The sequence below is a fragment of the Patella vulgata genome, chromosome 7 (genome assembly GCF_932274485.2).
Source record: "Patella vulgata chromosome 7, xgPatVulg1.2, whole genome shotgun sequence".
Taxonomy (NCBI): Eukaryota; Metazoa; Mollusca; class Gastropoda; family Patellidae; genus Patella; species Patella vulgata.
Genome location: NC_065885.2, coordinates 1004976 through 1029268, shown reverse-complemented (window position 1 = coordinate 1029268; position 24293 = coordinate 1004976). Strand labels below are relative to the sequence as shown.

Below are 24293 nucleotides of genomic sequence, written 5' to 3'. Positions count from 1 at the left end.
CGTTTCTCTCGCTGAAATACCAGTAGTCATTGATTGGAGAACTTCCCTCGTTGCAATAACAGTGGTCTTTGATGGCTGAGCTTCTTCCCTTGAGATACCAACGATGTTTGATGGTCAAGCTTCACCTCTTGAGATTCAGTACACTTTGATGGCTGAGCTTCTCCCAGGAGGTACCAGTGGCTTTGATGGCTGAGCTTCTCCCAGGAGATACCAGTGGTCTTTGATGTAACCATCTTCCGTTGAGATACCAAGGTTTCTAATGAAGCGGGTTTCTCACCGTGTCAGAATTATTTGCTTGCACGAAAACGAAAGAACTTGGCATATACCCATAAGATGAGGCAGGACAGACCAACTCTGACAGAATTGGATTGATATCATGACTCTTAAATTGCTGCCCAACCCCGATCCCAAAGAGGGGAGCAAAATCATATATACAAATGGGTCAAAAAAATAACTTGCAGGAAGAATTATTTTATAGCATTATCAAAATCACCTGGGTTTAAAACATGTATGGCCTCGTTAGAGAGAGAGAGAAATGGGGTTTAACGTCCACTCGACACAAACTAGGTCATTTCAGGACTAAAATATGGTTCAATTTTATTTCAATAATTCGCTTGCATGTAGGGATCTTTAGTAGTGGGAGAACCCGGAGAAAACCCACGATGATGGACAGGCGACCCAACTCCTTGTCATGTCAGAGGAGTTAGAAGCAGATGAAATTTATAGTGAGAACTGAGAAGTTGTGGCTGCTCGTATAGATTCTACTGTAAACAAATGGGTAAAATAATCCCTGGCAGTAACAATTCTCAATCTTACAGCATTATCAAAATCACTTGTGTAAAAATGTAATTTTATTCATTATATATAAATTAATATAAATCATGCAATAACAATCAGTAACAATATAATATAGAGATTACGCACAGCTGTTGACTGTTGATATAATATAGAGCTAACGCACAGCTGTTGACTGTTGATATAATATAGAGATAACGCACAGCTGTTGACTGTTGATATAATATAGAGATTACACATGGCAGTCAACAGCTATTAAACAATTTTCTCATTCTGGCACCATTACCAGTGAGAGATTCAATCTTAAAGCTGAGCAAATACTTCACTGGTATAAATAATTAAACATATCAATATTTTTATAAATAATTATCTTTATGATATACTATATCTTTATATACTGTCTCTCCTCGAACATGTTTAATAGGCCCAACAATCGGATTAAAACGCAGATCATATTTCGTTTCGTTTTTTTATAGTTTAAAATTCTGTTTTACTTGTCTTTACTACACTAGGATCTGGAAGAGTTGTTATATAACCAGCGTTCTGGTTGATATGAGGGATTAGCCAATGTAACGTTCTGTTACAGCAAGTTTTTGGCGTGACGCACATGGAACTGTGGGTAAACCACTAGAAACGTCAACGCTGATTGATTAATCAATGTCCGACGTCATAGGGTCAAAAGCCATTTGTATGACCCCTGACGCGACCTTCCACTACAACCGATCAGATCTTCATGTAGTGTACGTAGGCCATCGAAAGTATAAATAATGAAACGGAATATAGATGTGTATTTTGATCAGATTGATAGGCCCAACTTACTGGGGAAATACATGTATAAAACTGGCCCAGATCTCTGTGTAAGTAAATAAAAAAAATATATTCGAGATTACACTTTTAGATAAAATTATTAAAATAATCGTAGCAAAGTTGATTTTTCTGAATAGGCCATTTTTTATTTTGGTATATAATACTTAGCTGGAACAAAAGGCATCTTCGATACAACTGCATCAATTTTATTTTTACGAATTCCAAATTTAACTGGTGTTCCGTTCTTAGAAAATGGCAGATCTACGTAACCCATGGCAACATTGGTCTTTAATGTTGGAGAAGGAATACCGCTTGTGACATGACCTATTTTCTTTTCTCCACTTTCGTCATATATAGCCGTACCACCTGAAAATACATAAAATTATTTAAAGTAACGACACAGGATTTGAATTTTTGCCATAATATGAACTCACTATATTGATTATTTAACATTATAGATACATTATGGGAGATTAGATAAAGAGCTGGCAGTGCTCACTATTATATTTCAAAACTAGATAATTTAATGGGAATTTGATGAAAATTGCAGTCAAATTGATCCACTCTGAACTGAGATTTTAGCGATTGAATTTTCGGCCTATCCTCGATCATTATTACTAAAGTCGGTACGATAAAAAAAAAACTTAGTCTCGATTATCCATGTTTGGATTAAATCATCAATGAGCGTTGAGCAGCAAATCGGATTTAAATCCAGGGAAAATTCGACACATAAGATGGCATCGAGAGTTGATTAAGGTCTTCTAATGTTAATAAATGTTTAATTAATAATATAGATAACATCTCAGGCCTACAGAAAGACCTGCAATAGGCATATTTAGTTCTTGCATAATTTATCATTAAATTAAGGATACAAAATCAAAATATCAACACTAGATAATCTTTTGGCTGGGATTCAATCAGATTTAAAACAGGCCCATCAATTTGGTTGACAACAAACAAAGATGGTGGCCATCTTGTTACATAGGGAGCAACATACATGTAGGTAGATCGACAAATTTTCAATTCCACATATCTTTGTAAATACTGATGTAGAGGTAATTGTGTTGATTGATTCTTGAGTATATTCAAACAGTGCATAAATTTGTCCATCCATTATACATTATATTATGTGACTAAGGTGAAGTAGGTTAGAATCTCCATGGTTATGATTTATTTGTCATAGTCATGTTCTTTGCTGCATATAATGAGAGTCTGGATGTTCTGGTATACAAACGTTAGTGTAACGATTAGAAAATCCAGTAATTTGATTGGCTAATGTTATGCAGAAGGAAACACAAGTTTCGCCATACTCTTTAGAAGAAAAATGTCCTGTTAACTTTTGCTGTTTTATTCACACTTCAGGTCCGACCTTAAAAGACTAATTAATGGTTAAGAGTGCTACACTAAACCAGAATTGAACCATTTTTGGATTGATACTCCTTTTATAAATTCAACTTTTACAATATTATCTTAGATGGAGCAGTAGAGGGTGTTTACGAACACCTAAAATATTCTTAAAACGCTGTGTTTTCATTGGCTAAGAGATTAAACCTGTACAGAGGCTGTACCTACGCGGTGGTCATGATGATATAGAGTTACCTACCCCTAGCAGGTGGTCCTGATGATATAGAGTAACCTACCCCTAGCTGGTGGTCCGGATGATATAGAGTTACCTACCCCTAGCAGGTGGCCCTGATGATATAGAGTTACCTACCCCTAGCTGGTGGTCCCGATGATATAAAACCAACACGCTTTATTGAAGGTTTATTTTTCAACTGATCTAAGATTTTTTCGGCTCCAGGAAAATTCCTTTCAGCACGCCTTCTTTTAGCTGTAAATATAAAACATATGTTTACAATAAACATGTATGCCAGTCTTAATTAGCCCTGGATGATGTAGAACAGTAGGACATTAAACTCCATTTTATTTCATTAACAATTTTCTGTTTACAAAATCACATTTTTTGATGATTTTGGTTTGTACAAATTTTTGATTGGATGTCAGAACTCAACTTGCAAGAATCGAAACTACGCCACTTGACTCTAAAGCGCATGTGTTAGACCATTTGGCTATTCATCCCCCTCAAACATCTTGAAGTTAGAGCAAAAAAAACATCAAATGGAACTCAATTCTAGCAAAATCATTCTGTTCATGGGAGGAATGGGTGGGTTTTACAGGTGAATGTGGGGAGGAGTTGTTCAGGGAAAAGGGTTGGTTTTACCAGGCGGTGATCAGGGAAAAGGGGTGGTTTTACCAGGGAAAGTGGGAAGGAGGTGTTCGAGGGAGAGGGGTGGTTTAAGTGGGAAAGTGGGAAGGAGGTGTTCGGGGGAGAGGGGTTTGTTTTAACCAGTGATAGTCGGGTGGCTGTACCAGGTAAAGTTGGAATAAACATGCAGTAACTTAACAGACATGATAGTAGATGGGACCTCTGCAACACTATTCTTCATGGATAAGAAGTTAATCAGAATCTGTACCTATAGTCCACGCTAGTGTAGCTTCTACAGGAGTTGTCTTCTCATCTATATCAGATCCGTATAAACATAATCCAGCCTCCAATCGTAAACTATCTCGTGCTCCTAGACCAATCATTTTAACTTCTGCTTTAGACGAGGATAACAGGGTATTTAACAGATCTTCAATCTGATTGGTCGGTACGGATATCTGTTAAAACATGGAGTAATGATGAGTGCTTGAGATGATTCCAGAAATCTTCTCATTTTATTTTTATTGTGGCTGAGTGTGCAATGAATGGTTGAAAAAATGACTTGGATTAGATAGTGGATACACAAATGGACCTTATGACCCCATCCCAATAACTAGACATACTTGTGGTACATGGATGGACCTTATCATTCCATCCGAATAACTAGACTAACTTGTAGTACATGGATGAACTTTATTATTCCATCCGAATAACTAGACATACTTGTGGTACACGGATGAAACTTTATCATCCCATCCCAATAACAAGACAAATTTTCCTTATCATCCCTGCAGTTGGCAATCCACACTCTGTTTGCAACTAAGGAAATTTACATGAAGAGAATTGAGTAACCAAATGGTTTGACTACTAAGGCCTACAACCGTTTACTACTCCTTTTCAGATGAAAATTAGATTTTTTAAATCCTATACCTCTACTCCATCTTCTCCCGTGTAACCACATCTTGTAACTCGGCAATCTGGGATACCAAAGATCTTTGCTTCACGATTTGTCATAAATGGTAGAGTTTTCAGATCAAAATCTAAACCTGGTTGAAGTACAGATGTCATCAATGGACCTGAATAAAATGTTAAAGGATTAGGATTAACAGAATATTTACAATAGAAAATGATCAGGGGAAGAACGATCTAAGTCACATTTTTGTCTTTTCACATAAACAACGAGTGGGTTTAATTACAACTTCAAAATATGTTTAATACAAATCATAATTACCAGTACAACAACTAACTTCCACTTTTCAGCTAAATTAAAGAGAGAGAGAGAAAAGGGGTTTAACGTCCACTCGACACAAACTAAGTCATTTCGGGACTAACATATGGTTTAATTTTATTTACATAATTCGCTTGCGCGTAGGGGTCTTTAGCAGTGGGAGGAAACCGGAGGACCCGGAGAAAACCCACGAGGTTGGACAGGCGACCCTACTCCTTGCCACGTACAACCGGGGATTGGAAACCACGCCAGTCGACTCAATGACAGACTTTATGATACAGCGCGCGCACGCTAACCATTCAGCCATCCAACCCCCCCAGCTAAATTAAAGTCAAATAAAGGGTACGATGAACATATTTGTCCGGGCGGTCATTTTTACCTGAAATTGATTGTTCCACAGAAAGCTTAAACAATTTGATACCAGATGGTGCTATTAACTGGGGTTCGTTGAAAAAGTGACTTAGATCGTTCTTCCCCTGGGTTCTTCATATGGTTCTACGAAGACCAAGATTTTTTCATGGTTGTTTGATTGGTCAGAAGGGGCCGTGACAGTGGACTCTCATAATGTCCTGGGATCAATTGTAAGGAGTGTGTCTCCGGAGCTAACATGGAAAGTTGACCTAGTCCTTTAAGGCCCATATGTTTACAGGCCGTCTGTACACCACTGATCAGGGGAAACCATGCCAGAAAAGCCTGAGAAACTTACAGAAGCAGCACTGCGACCCCCCTAGTTAACGAGCCAGAAGTAGAATGAACAGAGTTAGTTAGGGGAGGATGAAGAGAATAATAAAATATAAAAATGACCTTGAACAGCTATTAAAGCTTTATTTATAATCTCTAGCTGGACATTCATTCCTTGTGATCTACATTCTTCTACACGATTCTAAAATATAAAATACAAAATACAATTAGGTTTACACTTCAAAAACTTGCCAAACTGAAATTTTTACTTGGCCATTTCAGGATTAATATAAGGTATATATTAACATCAATAATTTGCTTGTACATGTATGCATGGGTCCTTAGCATTGGAGGAATATGAGGAATCTCTTTATACAAAATTGTGTTTTATCTGTCAGAGAGATCTCTTACAGACAAGGTCAGGCACATACTTAAACTTTATCGCGGACTATGCTGAGTTAAAATTTCTTTTGGCACCTGTTATTTTGTCAGTCACAGATTTGTGTATTGTTTTTTTTATATTTCTAATACTTGTCTGGTCAATAAAAGAAATGTCAGGTACAACTTTAATGGTTACTGACAAATGAAATGAAATGAAATGGGGTTTAACGTCCTACTGTTCTGCTCCTAGTCCTATACTGGGCTAATAAAGTCAGGCATACGCCATACAGTGTGCTATGCGGGAAATTTTTCCCGGGCACCGGCACTATCGCCTACACTTATATCAAATTACAACTGCCAAGGGATCTTTTATGTTCATGCCACAGGGGCCTCGGTTTTTCGTCTCATCAAAACGACTAGACAGCTGTCTTTGTCAGGCCCTTCGTCCTGCACCACTGACAAGGGAAAACGACGCTGGAAAATCCAATTAACTTTCTTGACCAATGCAGGGATCGAAAACGCGACCTCCGGGCTAGCGAGCCAGCGTCTTACCCACTTAGTCACTGTGACTTCAAATCCATACTAAATGGTGATGATCTTACCTTCATATTGTTATAATCATTCTCCATACATCCAGCGTTAGATACTATATACAAATAACCTTCGTCTGTTTTATTAACGATTAAATCATCGTTTATACCACCATTATCGTTCGTAAACAACGTTAATGTTCCTTGATTACTCTTTAACCCCTCGATATCACCCACGATCATAGATTCTATAAATTTAACGCCATCTTGACCATCGACTCGCGTCTGTAACATGTGTGATACGTCAAATATTCCTACAGAATTGCGAACATGGTGATGTGATGCAGAAATACTGTCTTTATACTGCACAGGCATCTCCCAACCGGCAAACGGCACCATTTTACCACCCTGAGCAACATGGAAGTCATAGAGACAAGTTCGTCTCAAACCCGCAACCTAAAAAGGAAAGAAGCTGTCATGTGAATGGTGATCGAGTCTGATAATACAACTGCAGTAACCAATAACAAGTGCCATACAACAAGATTAATTTAAAATTATTAAAGATACATTATGGGAGATTAGATAAAGACCTGGCAGGTCTTACTATAAACTAACTAATGTAAAGCGAAATTTGCTGAAAATTTCAGTCAAATTGATCCACTCTGAACCGAGATTTTAGCGATTGAATTCCAACTCTTGACAGTTGGAAATCGACAAAGAGTGGGTTGAAACGTTGTTTGCATGTAAGTTTAACGTCCACTCGACACAAACTAGTTCATTTTGGGACTAACATCTGGTTCATTTTATTTCATTAATTCGCCAGTGTTTTGGAGTCTTTAGCAGTGGGAGGAAACTGGAAGACCCTGAGAAAACCCACAATGTTGAACAGGAGACCCTACTCCTTGTCACATACAAGCATGGAATCTAAACCACGTCAGTTGACTCAATGACAGATCTTATGATCTAAAGTGCATGTGTTAAACTATTGGGCCACCAAACACCACATGGCGTATTCCAGGTTGGTGCAGAAAATTAGGACGTTAAACTCCATTTCACTTCATTCTAGGTGGATGGGGGAGGGGGATGGCCGAATGCTTAGCATGTGCGCGCTGTATCATAAGGTCTGTCATTGAGTCAACTGCCATGGTTTCGATTCCCCGGTTGTTCGTGACAAGGAGTAGCGTCGCCTGTCCAACCTCAAGATCATGTGTTTTCTCTGGGTCCTCCGGTTTCCTCCCACTGCTAAAGACCCCTACGCGCAAGCGAATTATTGAAATAAAATTGAACCATGTGTTAGTCCTGAAATGACCTTATTTATGTCAAGTGTTAAAGCCCATCTCTCTCTCAAGTAATTTATTTGATATGGTTGGGGAATATTAATTCATGGAACATAATCAAATAATATCATTCTTGTATTTCAGTATAATATCATTCTTGTATTAGAGTATATATATATTAATATTCACTCAACACTTAAAACAAGTATGTCATGTTGTAGGAAGATGAACACATGTTGTCCTAGAAAACTTTAACCCAAACTGGTGCTTCAATAGATAAGACAATTCATTTTTATATGTATGGAAAACTATTTCTGTCAAAAATAAAACCTAAGAAACCTAAGATAAGAAGAAATCTTAGTGCTCAAGTGTTAACAAAATCATTTTCCATACAGTTAAATAGGGCAAATTAGATTTTACCAAAACCGACAACAGAATCGGCAAAGATAAAGAGAAAGTTTAACTTCCAATCGACGCAAACCTGTTGGATTGGACAGGCATTGGGGAGGAGGGGGCCTACAGTGGGAGGAATTGAAGAACACACACGGTTAGGGAGGTAACCTACTCCTTGGCACATAAAAGCCTAATATCAACTTTGAAACCTAGCCAATGACAGACTTTGTGGTCTAAAGCACTCACATTGCACAACCCAACTCCAGCTGTAATGTCAACAGAACGTTTGAAGCAAGGGCAATAAATCTGTAGGGGGTTATCAAAATTCATTAATATCAATAAGCTAATCATATTATTAAAACTTTGGGAGTGTCATCCAATTGACTAAGAAAATAACCCGAAATTTTCAAGCAAGGGCAATAACACTGTAATATTCATCAAAAATCTTCCACATTATATAGGTAATACCCATCTGCTCAACAATTAATTTCTGCTAGTTTCATCCAGTTCGGTGAACATCCTCTTACAGTTTCCTGTCTATGTTTAGCGCCATATAGCCTGGTTGGATCTGATTGGAGCTGACGTGCCATAAAACAACATTCCATTCATTCATTCTTACAGTTTGCTTCTACACATAAATTGTGATTGGATTGATTGTGTCAATATGCCAAGTTTCACTGAGTAAACGTAAATGGGGATGAGTTGTCTTTTATATTGGGATGAGTTGTCTTTTATCTTGGGATGAGTTGTCTTTTATCTTGGGTGTTGGGATGAGTTCTTTTATCTGGGGATGAGTTGTCTTTTATTTTGGATGAGTTGTCATATATTGGGATGAGTTGTCAGGTATTCGTTCCAGGAATGGTAATCATAACCTGCCTCATGCATGACACCTATCACAGCGTAGCAATTAAGACATCCAGACAAGAAATATCACTTACCACAAAATTCAATGCCAATGTACTTTTTCGTTGGACTAAAAACGCAGATTACAAGATATCTTTAAATATACATATTTGGCATTGTTTTCTATCCATAAAGCAATCATTACCAAACAAGAAATTCTGGATTGGTGTGACAGGTTGGATAGCTAATATTCTGCAAAATTATTAATTGTTGGAAAAAAGAAACAATACCTGATCAGAATAACGTCGAGAAAAATATTTGGCATGACTTGACGATCTTCTGATGAAATTAGCGCAACTCTTTAACACAGGCATCTTTGCTGCAAAATAAACTTTTCTCGCAGACTTAGTCTTGAATGCCAGACGTATTTCACCAATACGATAATATGCAAACAGCTTGAAGATCGAGTCTACGAATGAAATTAGGTCAAAGTCCTTCACCTTTTAATTTCATGACCTTCACCTTAATTTGTTTACACTCAATCATCGTAAAGTTTTGACCAAATAAAGGGTTATTCAATTTCCAACAAGAAATGGACGAATATTAAACTTATTCATTATAAAAAATTTGACATCGAGAGAAAATAACCTGCAAATACTCTTACCGATTCTACTTTCAATTTAAAAGCACGTGTTCGGAAAAACAGGAGGCCGAAGAACCAAACGATTTCATTGGTTGATGATATCAAGCTTATTATCTATTTATTGTATATATTCATTGATTTATCCACTGTCGCCCATTTATGTTGGAAAATTTAATCATGACATTTTATGTTTGTTGCCATGGATCAAATCGCTTAGTGTGTCATTCCCTATCTTTTGTCTTTTCTTTGGGAAATACCCCCGAGTAATTAATCCCAATCGACCAACCAAGTCGAGTTTAGCTTCCGTGTTCGGCTTGCTGAAATACCGCCATTTTTATTACAAATTGAGTGTGCATTCTACTCTAAAAATGCTGTATTTAGAAGATTATTTGGAGAGTAAGTATTTGCATTAAGCGTTAAATATCTTTTAAATAACCCTTCCTTCAACTCAGCCAAAAATTATTAAAAATAATGGTGATTTTCAGTGATAATTTTTCATTTTTATTTTCTATATTTTTCAGTGATAGAGAACCTGCCGATGGAAATGCGAGAACGATTGACAGAAATGCGAGAAATCGACCTACAAGTTCAAAGTATAAATAATAACATCAATATTTTAGTCATATTTAATGTAATTTGAGAAATATTAGCCCATTTCCTGTTTTCATTGTTGTGTTGAAAAACAGAGTTATCTCCCATGAACAGGTTTTTTTTCTGTGATAAAAAAAAAGAATTACATTTATGATTAAGTAAACACTATTACTGTTGAATAAATGTTGTTGCGAATTAAGATTGCCATTTTTCAAAATCTTAGCAAGGCTGCAAATTTTTGCCAATATCATTTCCACCCTATGCATCATGTTTCCAGTGATGGCCTAGTCGAAGCCCTTAATCATTAATGACTCAATACTCTAATTTTTATTTAAGGGATTTGAATCTCCCTTGCAAACGACAATATTATGAAAGCTTAATCTGTCATAGGCATATCAATCCAGAAATGGTTCAATTCCATTCAAAATTTTAAAAGATATGCTGGGGTTGGATGGCCGAATGGTTATTGCTGTATCATAAGATCTGTCATTAATTCAACTGGCGGGGTTTCAATTCCCCGGTTGTACGTGACAAGAAGTATGGTCACCAGTCAAACCTCGTGGGTTTTCTCTGGGTCCTCTGGTTTCCTCCCACTGCTAAAGACCCCTACGCGCATATAAATTATTGAAAAAGAATTGAACTATATATGTTAGTCCCGAATTGACCTAGTTTGTGTCAAGGGGGACATCAAACCCCATTTCTCTCTCTCAGTGATGTTGAATAATTAATGAGTACATATAGCGTAAATTAAATGGGAAATTTGATATTTTTAGAAATGCAACTTTATCAGTCACACAGGGGTTGGGTGGCCGAATGGTTAACGTGTGCACATTGCATTACAAGGTCTGTCATTGAGCCAAGTGGCTTAACAAGAAGTATCCCCCCCACTGCTAAAATTGAACCATATGTTAGTCCCGAAATGACCTAGTTTGTGTTGATGGAATGTTAAACCCATTGCTCTGTCTCTTTTTATTAGTTACATAGTCATAGAGTCAAAATCTGTAATGGTCGTAAATTTATTAAAATCAGACACCTTGAATTACTAGTAAAGTAGTGTGCACTGAATTAATGATCTGTCAGACATAGTCCGAAATGGTTGAATCTCTTCCTTGCCCCCTTTATATATTTTTCAAATTTAAGGACTCAGGATTCCTCAATTTTGAAAGATTAGAGATCGTGAGAACTTTCACTCTCATCCACTTGATGAAGTACATTCTATACTAATCTCACCAATAGATCTTTCTACCATTTGTATGTTGAATTTGTGTCAAAAACAATAGCATCTGTAGCATATCTCATGTAGGCCTACGTGAAAAATGTTGAAATTTTGACAAATGGTATATCCATTTTATTTTGTGCACACGTTTGGATAAACTAGAAAGGTTGGAGATGTATCATTCGAATGGTGAATGAATTAGATTTTGAAAAGGCTGTAATATAAGGCAGTTCTGTTTTGGAATGTCTGTAAAAAATTTAAAAAAAAAACTGAGCTTAATTTTTCTTAATCTCTGCTGGCTTTCAGCCATCTGAAGAGCCAATGGAATAGTCAGAAACTTCTGACTATAGCAGATGATGAGGCTATTTTATATAATGAAAGGATTTGGTGAAATTTAATAATCTGTTTAATTTGAGATATAAAGCAGAAATTCCTGTATTTTTATAAGCTAGTTATATAATGAGATGATACATGTAGCTAGTCCCGTTCCATTTTATCATGGACAGATACAAACAATTTGATCTTTGTAAGCTTACCACCTCGTTTATCTAAATCGAAGAGGGGTTGGGTGGGCTTCGAGTCAAGTGGTTCTGATTCCCAGTTTGTACAGGACAAGGAGTAGGATTGTTTGTTCAACACCATGGGTTTTCACTGGTTCCTTTAGGATTCCTCCCACTGCATGCAAGCAAATTATTCAAATAAAATTGAAATATATTTCAGTCTTTTTGAAACTTCTGTATTTATATTTTCTTTTTTTTTCCCTCCCAAAAGATTCGTTAGACAGCCTTGATGAACGTGTGAAAGCTTTCTTCAAGAAATGTCTTCAGTCAAACCAGAAACACGAAAATAAAGACGACCAATTTCAGGAAATAAAAGAGGTAAGCATTATCACCACGATACTCTGAGAAGCGTAGGTGGGGGTGGTGTCCGAATGGTTAGCGCGTGCGCACTGTATCATAAGGTCTGTCATTGAGTTAACTAACATGGTTTCGATTCCCCACTTTTATGTGACAAGGAGTAGGGTTTTCTGTCCAACCTCGTGGGTTTTCTCCGGGTTCTCCAGTTTCCTCCCACTTCTAAAGACCCCTACGTGCAAGCGAATTATTGAAATAAAATTGAACCATATGTTACTCCCGAAATGATCTAGTTTGTGACGAGTGGACGTTAAATCCCATCTCTGAGAAGCTCAAAAGATAATTTCTGTTAAAATATTAAAAATAAATGGTAGATGGTAGGGTACCATAAGAATATTTGTTTGGCTGATGGTGACTGTTTAGATTACTTGATATTGCTTCAGTGCCTATCTGGCCCCGAGTTAACAAAGCATTCTCAAACTTAGTTAAGAATTTACTCAACTTTCAATCACTGTTTATGAGAAATATCTTTGATCCAGAAACACAAAACTTTACATATGTTTTTATTGATATATTTGATACATTAAAATAACAAAAGTTTTATAAATGGCTATATTTTAGTAAATTTTTAACTTAAGCCTGAGAATGTTTTGTGAACTCGGGAGTTGGTTAATTGAGAATAATTTAAGTTTACTGCGTGTTAATTTTTAACCTGTAGATGAAATTAATAAGATAATTTTTGGCTTAGAATACTTTTTTTTTTTATGATTGTTGCAGGCATATTATAAAACGTTAGAAGATGCTGATGAAAAAGTTCAACTAGCAAACCATATACATGATCTGGTAAAATTTTATTTAACGGTAAAACTAGAAACTCAAAACACTGACCATATATAGTGTTTGAGGGAGCCACGGTGGGTCAGTGAGTAAGACATTGACTCGCTAACCTGGAGGTCCTTTGTTAATCCCTGTGTTGGACGAGAGCGTTCATCATGATTTTCTGGTGTGATTCCCCCCTTGTCAGTGGAGCAGGGTGGAGGTCGTGGCAAGGGAAACGTATAGTCGTTCAGATGGTACAAAAAAAAAAACAAGTCCATGTGTACACATGGGCATGCACGTGAAAGAACTCTTGACAGAATTCAAAATACGAGTAGGCTGTAGCGCTGCTGTCCGGGCAAAATTTCCCTCATAGAACACTATGCCGTTTGCCTATCTACATTAGGCCTTTTGATGCAGAAAAGTACAACGTTGAACCCTATTTCATTTCATTTTGACCTCAAAGAATTTTACCTCCTTTAAGATAATCTGATGAAATTGTTAATTATTTAAAACGTTATTTCTCACAACAGGTTGATCGCCATCTACGTAAATTAGATCAGGAATTAGCCAAATTTAAGATGGAATTAGAGGCTGATAATGCTGGTATCACAGAAATATTAGAAAAACGTAAGTAATTCTTGCAAAAGAGGTAAAGCCACAGTGGCTCACTAACTTCGAGGTCCTCGATTCGATCATGTTTCTTGGGATTTTTCATCCTGGTGCAGGATGGAGGATCTCGATAAGGAACGACGCAAAGAAAAAACCTTAGGCTCAGTGTTAAAAAACATTGACATTTGGCAAAATGCTGCTGTCCAGGCAAAATTCTTGTAATAGCACACTGCAGCGATAATTCCATCTTTATTAGCCCAGTTGATGCTGAAGAGTAGGACATTTCATTTCAAATAATGTTTGGCCCAAAAAAGGGGGAATTGGTTAGCGTGTGTGGGTTGTATCATAAGGTCTGTGATTGAGTCAACTGGCATGGTTTATATTCCCTGGTTCGATGTGACAAGGAGTAGGGTTTTATACAGGTCCCTGGTTCGATGTGACAAGGAGTAGGGTTTTATACAGGTCCCTGGTTCGATGTGACAAGGGTTTTATACAGATTCTCCAGTTTCCTCTCACTGCTAAAGACCCCTGGGAGTAAGACCCCTGGGAGTAAGACCCCTGGGAGTTAAACCCCATTTCTCTCGCTCTCTGTTTGTTTGGTAGAAAAAAAAGTTTAATAAGCTGAATTAGATGTCTTTTGAGACATTATTGTTTCACCATGTTCCAGGAACACCGTTATTTAATTACGAGAGAAATAAATGTAAAATCTAATTGTTGATAGAAAAGAATTAAGGCAACTAATTAAAGTATTTCAGAGAACAGGATTGAATCCTGACTGGGGAAATCTTTTTGGCAAATTAAAACTCCTGTCCTCCGTGCAAGACGTACAGATCTGAACATTACAAATTATCTAGTGTAAAAAAAAACACCATAAAACTCATTTATATATAAGAGATAAGTTGTTTGCCTATCACAGTTCATTTTTCTGTCTTCAAATGTTATATGAATTATTATTTAGGCACTCTCAGGACCACTGGGTGACTGAGATATTAAATGGACTGGAAACTACGCACCATATACAAATAACTGATTGTTAAAATGGATAATCAGGACTTTGTTTATTATCTTGGAAATGGTACTTGACAATTGAGACTATTGACCCAATTATCTTGTCTCTTGTCAGAACTTCACCCAGAATAAAGTAATTTGACTGAAATTTTCAATATATTCATTTTTCATTATCTATTTTTAAAATATTATACAAGAACAACCAGCTCTAGATCTTAAATAATGCATCTTTGAGTGAATGAGTGAGTGAGAGAGGGAGAGAGAGAGAGAGAGAGAGAGAGAGGGTTTAAAGTCAAATTGACACAAACTATGTTATTTTGGGACCAACATATGGTCTTTAGCAGTGGGAGGAAACCGGAGGACCCAGAGAAACTCACAAAGTTGGCAAGCAACCCTACTCCTTGTCACGTACAACCTGGGAATCGAAACCACACCAGTTGACTCAATGACAGACATTATGATGCAGCGTGCACGCGCTAACCACTCGGCCATCCAGCCCAGCGTGTATCTTTAAGACTAGACACTTTGTTCTGCCATCATTCCAACTAATTTTGTCGTTGATTTCTTCTACTGATTGTGTTTTATTAATCCTGGGGTTTTTTTTTCTTAATAATCCTGTATATTGTTGTTATAATTGTGTCCTTTATTTTATCTACTGATTGTGTATTTGAATAATCTTGGGGTTTTTTTCCTAATAATCCTGTATATATTGTTCTTGTGTTTTATTTTAGGTTCGTTAGATTTAGATAAACCTCAACAAATAAACAACTCAACTAAATCAGAAAGTAAGTTTGTATTCATGTAAATATGAAACTATTGTATACAGAATACAAGATTGTTTGTGTTGTAGTCACAGATCTGTGGTTGTATATTTTGGTGTAATGTCTGTAGCAGGAATTATCGTGTTTTAGTCATATTTACCAGTTTGACTTACTGGCAGCGAAATCGACCGGCTGAAGAAGTTACTTATCAGTCAATTTACATATCATTTTATATGGTCTAATTTGTTTTATGATCATTTGGTACCATAGTACCCCTGTTCAAAGTTTCATGCTTTACTCAAGAATTGAAAGAGTCTTGTGGAAATCACTCATTAATCGCTCTACTAATAAGCACTGGTTTGTTATATAAGCTCTGGTTTGTTATATAAGCTCTGGTTTGTTATACAATCTCTGTTTGTTATATAAGCTCTGGTTTGTTATACAATCTCTGTTTGTTATATAAGTTCTGGTTTCAGATATTCTTTAATTTGTTTGTTTGTTTTATTTCAGGAAAGAGATTAGCGCAACCCAACTCCGTGGTCAATAACCATCTAGATAAACGTTCAACAACAGAAGTTTTATCAAACTTAGCACAAGATGCTGCAAGGGAGACAATTCGTCAAACCTCTGCTTCTAATTCACCGTCTGTTTCTATGTTCAACTCTAATCAAAGTTCATCTTCAATTTCATATAACTTAGGTAAATATTTTACCCTTTAATCATTTTTATACGCCCACATTGAAATGTGGACGTATATTGCCGTCGCCCCCGTCCGTCCGTCGTCCACAATTTCTTGTGAACGCTCTAACGCCAAAAGTTATCATCCAATTGTTTTAAAATTGATATATGTTGTTTACATTAGTGAGATGAAGAAGCCTATTTAATTTCAATAATTTCTGTTTATTATGTCTAGAGTTATGGCCCTTGTTTCACTTTATTGAACCTTGTGAACGCTCTAACGCCAAAAGTTATCTTCCGATCTTTCTGAAATTTATATGCATTATTTAGATTACTGAAACGAAGAAGCCTATTGAATGTCAGCAATTTCCGTTTATTACGTCTAGAGTTATGGCTCTTGTTTCACTTTATTGATCCTTGTGAACGCTCCATCACCAAAAGTTATCACTGAATCTTTGTGAAATGTATATGCAATTTCCGTTTATTACGTCTAGAGTTATGGCCCTTGTTTCACTTTATTGATCCTTGTGAACGCTCTAACGCCAAAAGTTATCACCCAATCTTTGTGAAATTTATATGCATGATTTAAATTAGTGAAACGAAAAAGCCTATTGAATTTCAGCAATTTACAATAATTACTTCTAGAGTTATTGCCCTTGTTTCATTTTGTTAAACCTTGTTAATGCTCGATTGATGAAAGTTATCATCCGATATGTATGAAATTTATATGCATTATTTAAATTAGTAAAACGAAAAATCCTGTCAAATTTCAACAATTTCTGTAGATTACTTCCAGAGTTGAGACCCTTGTTTCAGTTTGTAGAACCTTGTAAACCCTCAAAACGACAAAATTTATAATCTGATTTGTATGGAATTGTCTTGTAAAGACCCCCAATTACCTACAAAGGAATAAATATTCGACAACCCTTGTCGACCGCTCGGACGATTTAGCTGCTGTGGGCGTATGTTTTGTTGCCTGGCAACCTATCTTTTACTATTCTAGAGATTTTCTTACCCTCGACAAATGTATAAAATTCCAACTTGATTCCCACTTCTAGAGGTTTTCCTACCCACGACTAATATACATTAATCAAATTCCCTCTCGGTTTCCACTTGTTTTCCTACCCTCGACAAATAATATTTTGTATTTATTTGTGTTTTATATGCTTGATAAGAGTTTGTGAAATCTTGTTTAAAAGTTTGTGATGTAATGAACTAGTAAATGTTATCCGTAAATATTGGATTAATTGAGAGGTGAAAGAAGTCTTGACAATCATGACTAAAACAGAATTACATCGTGAAAGGAATTGTGCATGCATTGTAGGTGTGGTTTCAATTCCATGCTTGTATGTGGCGAGGTGTAGGGTCGCCTGTCATTCCTCCCACTGCTAAAGACCCCTATATTAAAATAAAATTGAAGCATGTTACTGCCGAGTGGACAGATCATGTATTTTATTAATGTCTACAGGTCATATAGGTGCAGGAAGTAACGCTGCTATTGCTGCTGCAGCATCTCAAGCTATAGCTGCTACACAACAGGTACGTACTTATTACACTCCACGGTTTTCACTTTAAAACTTTTTCATTCAGTCAGTTTTTAATATATTTTGTTTACGGCAATTTTGATGAGGTGCTTCATTTATTACTAGATAAATAATTAAACTTTTGCCACAGCTTGTACGTGACAAGTAGTAGGGTCGACTGTCCAAACTCGTGGGTTTTCTCTGTGTCCACTGGTTTCCTCTCACTGCTAAAGACACCTATGCCCAAGCGAATTATTGAAATAGAATTTAACCATATGTTAGTCCCAAAATAACCTAGTTTCTGCCGAGTGGACGTTACCTCTCTCTCTCTCTCTCTCTCTCTCTCTCTGTTTGTAAATCTGTATATTTGTTTGTTTATTATCAGATGCAGTTAGGTAGAAGAACTTCGAGTATGAAAGCTAGCTATGATCTGATGTCACGAAATCAACCCCCTGTATTAACAAAAGATTTAACAGCCAACAGCAGTTACACTACCCCTACTCCCTCCCCCAGTCCTGCTGAACCGGCTCCTAGATCTGCTAGAACAAAAAAGTAAGTTTTATCTTTTAACAATGTTTTCACGATCGTGTAATCACTCGACTCCACAGATCAGTTGTCGGTGCACTCGAGCCAAAAATCATATTTCAGCTGTAGTATGTCTTGCCAGAACTTCAAGTATATCTTTGTAAATATGGAATGGAATTGTGAACTATTATTGGACTGATATGCCATCTAGAGATTCAACTTTCACAATATAGTTAACAAGGGGTTCGGGGATCGCGGTGGCTAAGTGCGTAAGACGCTGGCTCGCTAGCCTCGAGGTCGGGTGTTCGATCCCTGCAATGGCCTAGAAAGTTCATCCAGATTTTTCGGCGTGGTTCCCCTTTGACAGTGATGCAGGACGGAGGGCCTGACAATTCAGCTGTCTAGTCGTTCGGATGGGACGAAAAAACGAGGTCCCCGTGTACACATTGGCGTGCACGTAAAAGATCCCTTGACAGTTGGAATTCGATATAAGATTAGGCCGTAGCGCCGCTGTCCAGGCAAAATTTCCCTCATAGCACACTGAATGGTTTATACCCATCTTCATTAGCCCAGTTCAGAGCAGAACAGTAGGACGTTAAACCCCATTTCATTTCATTTTTAACAAGGGGTTCAAATATCTTCTAAATAATGCTCAGAGACTTTAAAGATGCATTAAGTAAGATTTAGGTAAAGATCTGGCCCCGAGTTCACAAAGCATTCTCAGACTTAAGTTGAGAATTTACTTAAAATTGTTCACGTTATTTTAACTAAAATATAGCCCTTTATAATAATTTTGTTGTTTTAATGTATCAGATATATCAATAAGAATCTATGTGCAAAGTTTTGTGTATCTGGATCAAAGATATTTCTCATAAACAGTGATTGAAAGTTGAGCAAATTCTCAACTTAAGTCTGAGAATGCTTTGTGAACTCGGGGCCTGGTCATTCTTACTATAAAATTTTGAAAATAGATAATGCAAAATGAATTTATTAAAAATTTCGTTTAAATTGCTCCATTGCAAGCAAATATATTAGCTTTTGAAGCTTTGACAAGTTGCTTGCATAAATTGCAGCCACCGCACTGGCTGTTCGAAGCTAGCCTCGCTTCACCATTTTTAGATTAAATCAAAATATGGCTGAACCGTTCTAATCTACATAATATTGGAGATATCCGATGGCATCGAGAGTTGATTAAATTCTTGTTATGTCAATAAAAGTCTAAAAGGTTTATATAGCATTTCAGGCCTTAAGAAAGATCTGCGAATTTAGCTCTGTATGTTAAAGGAGATAATTTAATCAATTCTTTATTTTTTAATATTTTATTTTCAGACAAACATCAAAGGCCGCTGCATTGGCCTTACAACAAACAGCCACGACACCCAACACAACAACTGCTGCACCACCTACACCAACCCCTGTAATCCCGGAACCCACACCGCCTGTACCTCCAGTAGAAGATACAACAGCAGAATTACAAGTTGTCGATACGTGGCAGAGTGACCCGAATGAACCACGATATTGTTTGTGTAATGAAGTATCTTATGGTGATATGGTCGGCTGTGATAATGAAGATGTAAGTTGTCTCTCTGTAATCCATCCTCTCACTCCACCGCTTGGAGTCACAACAAATTCATTGATAAATTTCACTCCTTATACTTGTGTCGGCCGGTGGCTAGTCTTCAGGAAGGGGGGGGGGGGGTTGGATGGCTGAATGGTTAGCACATGCGCGCTGTATCACAAAATCTGTCAATTGAGTCAACTGGTGCGGTATCGATTTCCCGGCTGCACGTGACAAGGAGTAGGGTTGCCTGTCCAACCTCGTGGGTTTTCTCCTGGTTCTCCAGGTTTCCTCCCACTGCTAAAGACCCCTACACACAAGCGAATTATTGAAATAAAATTGAACTGTATGTTAGTCTTCAGGGTGGTGTAATTGTGGCGATATTTTTGTTGTATTTATGTTGAATTGTTTGGCCTTACTTATGCCGAAAAGAATCAGCTTTGATAGCTGAATCAGTTAATACGAGGAAATACCTTTGTTGAAATAAACTCTCTTGAGTAGACATTTTGTTTGATTTTTTCTTCTCAGATGAATGAAGACTGTCTTTTAAACATAGGTCAATCTGCCTATTGCAAGTCTTTCTTTAGGCCTGAAATGTTATCTAAATTATTAATTAGACATTAATTAACTTATCCAGACCATAATCAACTCTCAATATCATCTTATGTGTTCGATTTTCACTAGATTTGAATCCGATCTGCTGCTAAACACTCATTGATGATTAAATGCAAAAATGGATAATCAAGACTATGTTTTTTTATGGTACCGACTTTAGTAATGATGATTGAGGCTAGGCCTAAAATTCAATCGCTAATATCTCGGTTCAGAATGAAGTAAATAAACTGGAATTTTCAGCATATTCCCTTTACATTATCTAGTTTTTATACGCCCACATTTTCATGTGGACGTATTATGCTGTCGCCCCTGCCCGTCTGGACGTCTGTCCGTCCACAATTGTTTGTGGACACTCTACATGTCACAATTCTTATCCGATTTTGACGAAACTTGAAATATAGGTTTATCTCCAAAATATCTCGGCTGCTTTTGATATTGGCATGTATCGGATCAAAACTTCATGGATTATGGCCCCTGTTTGTACGAAAAATCAAGTTTTTAGCTTGTGGACACTATAGAGGTCACAATTTTTATCTGATTTTGTTGAAACTTGAAATGTAAGTTTATAACACAAAGATCTCGGTTCCTTTCAATATTTGCCCATATCGGACCGTAACTTCCTGAATTATGGCCCCTGATTGTACGAAAAATCGCGTTTTTAGCTTGTGGACCCTATAGAGGTCATAATTTTTATCCGATTTAAAAAAACCGTATTATTATATTACCGTTACACCCTAAGGACAGTTGAGTTTGAATTTTGTGAAAATCGCCCCAAAATTGTCAGACAAAATGGCCACCGTTCGTCTTCAATTGGCGTAAAAATATGGTATATCAAGGTTGTGGACCCTATAGAGGTCACAATTTTTATCCGATTTTGTTGAAACTTGAAATTTAAGTTTATAACCCAAAGATCTCGGTTCCTTTCGATATTCGCGCATATCAGACAGACAAAATGGCCGCCATTCATTCTCAAATAGCGTAAAAATATGGTATATCAAGGTTGTGGACCCTATAGAAGTCACAATTTTTCTCCGATTTTGTTGAAACTTGAAATGTAAGTTTATAACACAAAGATCTCGGTTCCTTTCGATATTTGCGCATATCGAATTTTAATTTCCTGAATTATGGCCCTTGATTGTAGGAAAAATCACTTTCTTCTTAGCTTGTTCTCTATCCATCTCTCGAAAATGTGGGCGTATCCTGCCTGGCAGCTGCTGGTTAACTGTTATAGTGAGAACTGCCAGCTCTTTATCTAATCTTACATAATGCCCCTTTAAATATTATGAAATATGGTGTTTCCCAGTGATGATATAACCCCCTGAAACCCAGGATAAAATACCATTTAATATTGGTGTGACAAAATTTATCATTTCAGTGTCCCATAGAATGGTTCCATTATGGTTGTGTTGGTTTATTCCAAGCCCCGAAAGGTAAATGGTTTTGTCCACAGTGTGTGGCGGCCATGAAACGTCGAGGTAGACGATGATTGATTGCTGTTATATATATAGTTATATATTGGTTGTCGTGGTGATATGTGATGTTTATAATATTATAGTATGTATCAGTGTGTGATAAAAGGTTGTAAGGTAGTTGATAGAATGAAAGTGATACCTGTATAAAACTCCTTGATCAAACAAACTAATTAAAACACAGATCCTATTTCCTTTCATTTCTTATAGTTCAAAATTTTGTTTTAATTGTCTGTACTACACAAGGATCTGGAAGAGTTGTTATATTACCGGGGGGTTGGATGACTGAATGGTTAGCGCGCGCGCTGTATCATAAAGTCTGTCATTGAGTCGACTGGAGTGGTTTTGAATCCCTGGTTGTACTTGACAGTCTGTAACGGCGAGTTCTTGCCGTGCGATGCACGGAACTGTGGGTAAACCACTAGAAACTTCAACACTGATTGATTAATCAATGTCTGATGTCATAGGTTCAAAAGCCGCTCGTACGACCCCTGACGCGACCTTCCAGTACAACCGTTCAGATCTTCATGTAGCGTAGGTCATCGAAACGAAATATTGATTTGTATTTTAATCAGATTGTCGTTGATCAATCAACCTGATTGAAATACAGATCAATATTTCGTTTTGTGTTTTTATAATTTCATTGACCTTCACTATGTTGTAGTGGGAGATCGTGTCAGAGGTCATACATGCAGCTTGTGACCATATCATGTTAGTCATTCGATCAACCAATCAGTGTCGGTGTATCAAGTGGGTTATTCTGAAATGCAACTTTTGCTTTGTTTTCTATCGCTGTGATTGTCTAACCCGCAGACAGTCGATAAGAATTCCACTCCACAGACTATTCGTAAAATAAAATTTTGAACTATAAAAAACGAAATCTGTGTTTTAATCAGATTTTCAAACAGTAGAACTTATTGATGGGTTGGGGTAAGCCCGTAGATTACCTGTATTTTTATTACTCTTTGATCAAAAAAAACCAAAGTAATCTCTCAGACACCACTCATTACAAATGAGAAGCAGGCATGAATAATGGCTGAATCTATTTGTTAAGGCCAGCTCAATTTTTGTCAAGGTCGCTGAGATGTAAATAAGGTTAGGGCACGTGATTGTTGCTGAGATTGTCGGTTAGGGTAAGCATTGGGGCTAGGAGCAGGGTTAGGGTTGGGAATAGTGCTAGCCCTGTTTATATCTTGTGACCTATGACAAAAAATTGAGCTGGCCTTATCATTTAGCACTTACCGTGAATAATCTTTTGCTTGAAGAACACGGTATTGTGGATCATGGTAAAAAGGTCAAAGTTCATACTATAATTAATTTATTTATGTTCCAAACAGTTAAATTTAGCTAGGTTAAAAAAAATGCAAATATAAATGGCTTTAGATAAAAAAAAATAAAAGAAAACGTGTATAATAGACCAAGTATCTGTTGTCATGTTGCTATGGAAATCGATTTGGATTTCCATTTAATTTAGCTGGGTGAAAAAATGATACAAAAATAAATGGCTTTAGATTAGAATATATCAGTTGTCATGGAAACTGATTGGATTTATTTATATATATAATGTTAGTCTGTGTTAAAGTAGTATGAAAGTCTGGTGATTTGTATATCTAATTTGTTTTTTGTATGCTTGTACACAATTTTGTTTGTTAAAAATAAACTTATTTTTCTAAAAAAAACAACTGTTTTCCATTCAAATTATATCGCCCCCCCCCCCTTTGGAGAAAGCAGAGGGCTATTGAGATGGATTTGTTCATCATGGGAGGGCCTGACAAGGACAGCTGTCTAGTCCTTTTGATGACACGGAAAACCGAGGTCCCATGTATACATTGGAATGCACATAAAAGATCCCTTGGCAGTTGGAATTTGATATAAAAGTAGGCGATAGTGCCGCTGCCCGGGCAAAATTTCCCTCATAGCACACTGTATGGCGTATGCCCGTCTTCATTAGCCCAGCATAGGAGCAGAACAGTAGGACGTTAAACCCCATTTCATTTTGTTCATTGTGGGTTACATCTTTAGAAGATAAAACTACTTCTATTTGAGACAATGTTCATTAGGTGAATAACTTGACCCACTGACCAGCCTTTTCTGCTCAGGGTAAGCAGAGCTATAAGCAATTTGATTGGTCAAGACTTGGGAACATAACTCTTCCTTTAATTGAGGTAGAATGTTTCAACTTGATGTAGATGTTCATTAGGTGAATGTCTTGACTGAGTTCAATGATTAACATTTGGAGCTGAAGCTAAGCAGAGCTAAGAAATTTCATTGGTCGCTGCTTTGGGA

The 24293-nt window shown here is 36.9% G+C and overlaps 2 protein-coding genes across 2 annotated transcripts; one reads left to right on the top strand and one right to left on the bottom strand.

Annotated features, from left to right (window-relative positions):
- Positions 1-833: 833 nt before the first annotated feature.
- On the bottom strand, positions 834-9657 carry LOC126828674 (aminomethyltransferase, mitochondrial). Its single transcript, XM_050558595.2, has 7 exons — positions 9429-9657; positions 6698-7081; positions 5838-5916; positions 4736-4881; positions 4077-4263; positions 3317-3433; positions 834-1968 (listed from the first exon to the last, which is right to left on the bottom strand). Exons 1-7 carry the CDS (start codon positions 9510-9512, stop codon positions 1748-1750), a joined length of 1218 nt encoding a protein of 405 aa, XP_050414552.1. The 5' UTR covers positions 9513-9657; the 3' UTR covers positions 834-1747.
- Positions 9658-9925: 268 nt separating this feature from the next.
- LOC126828670 (inhibitor of growth protein 3) lies at positions 9926-23686 on the top strand. The gene is made up of 11 exons (XM_050558589.2): positions 9926-10177; positions 10303-10374; positions 12360-12466; positions 13220-13285; positions 13792-13888; positions 15610-15663; positions 16150-16338; positions 17786-17856; positions 18226-18392; positions 19695-19938; positions 21914-23686. Exons 1-11 carry the CDS (start codon positions 10150-10152, stop codon positions 22022-22024), a joined length of 1206 nt encoding a protein of 401 aa, XP_050414546.1. The 5' UTR covers positions 9926-10149; the 3' UTR covers positions 22025-23686.
- Positions 23687-24293: the final 607 nt, after the last annotated feature.

Coding starts and splice junctions, on each gene's coding strand:
- LOC126828674 (XM_050558595.2), bottom strand. CDS start 9,512: ATGCCTGTGTTAAAGAGTTGCGCTAATTTCATCAGAAGATCGTCAAGT. Junction 3,434..4,076: donor TACACTAGCGTGGACTATAG/GTACAGATTCTG, acceptor TTATATTTACAG/CTAAAAGAAGGCGTGCTGAA. Junction 1,969..3,316: donor ATCGGGACCACCAGCTAGGG/GTAGGTAACTCT, acceptor ATGTATTTTCAG/GTGGTACGGCTATATATGAC.
- LOC126828670 (XM_050558589.2), top strand. CDS start 10,150: ATGCTGTATTTAGAAGATTATTTGGAGA. Junction 10,375..12,359: donor AATCGACCTACAAGTTCAAA/GTATAAATAATA, acceptor CCCTCCCAAAAG/ATTCGTTAGACAGCCTTGAT. Junction 18,393..19,694: donor AGATCTGCTAGAACAAAAAA/GTAAGTTTTATC, acceptor TTTTATTTTCAG/ACAAACATCAAAGGCCGCTG.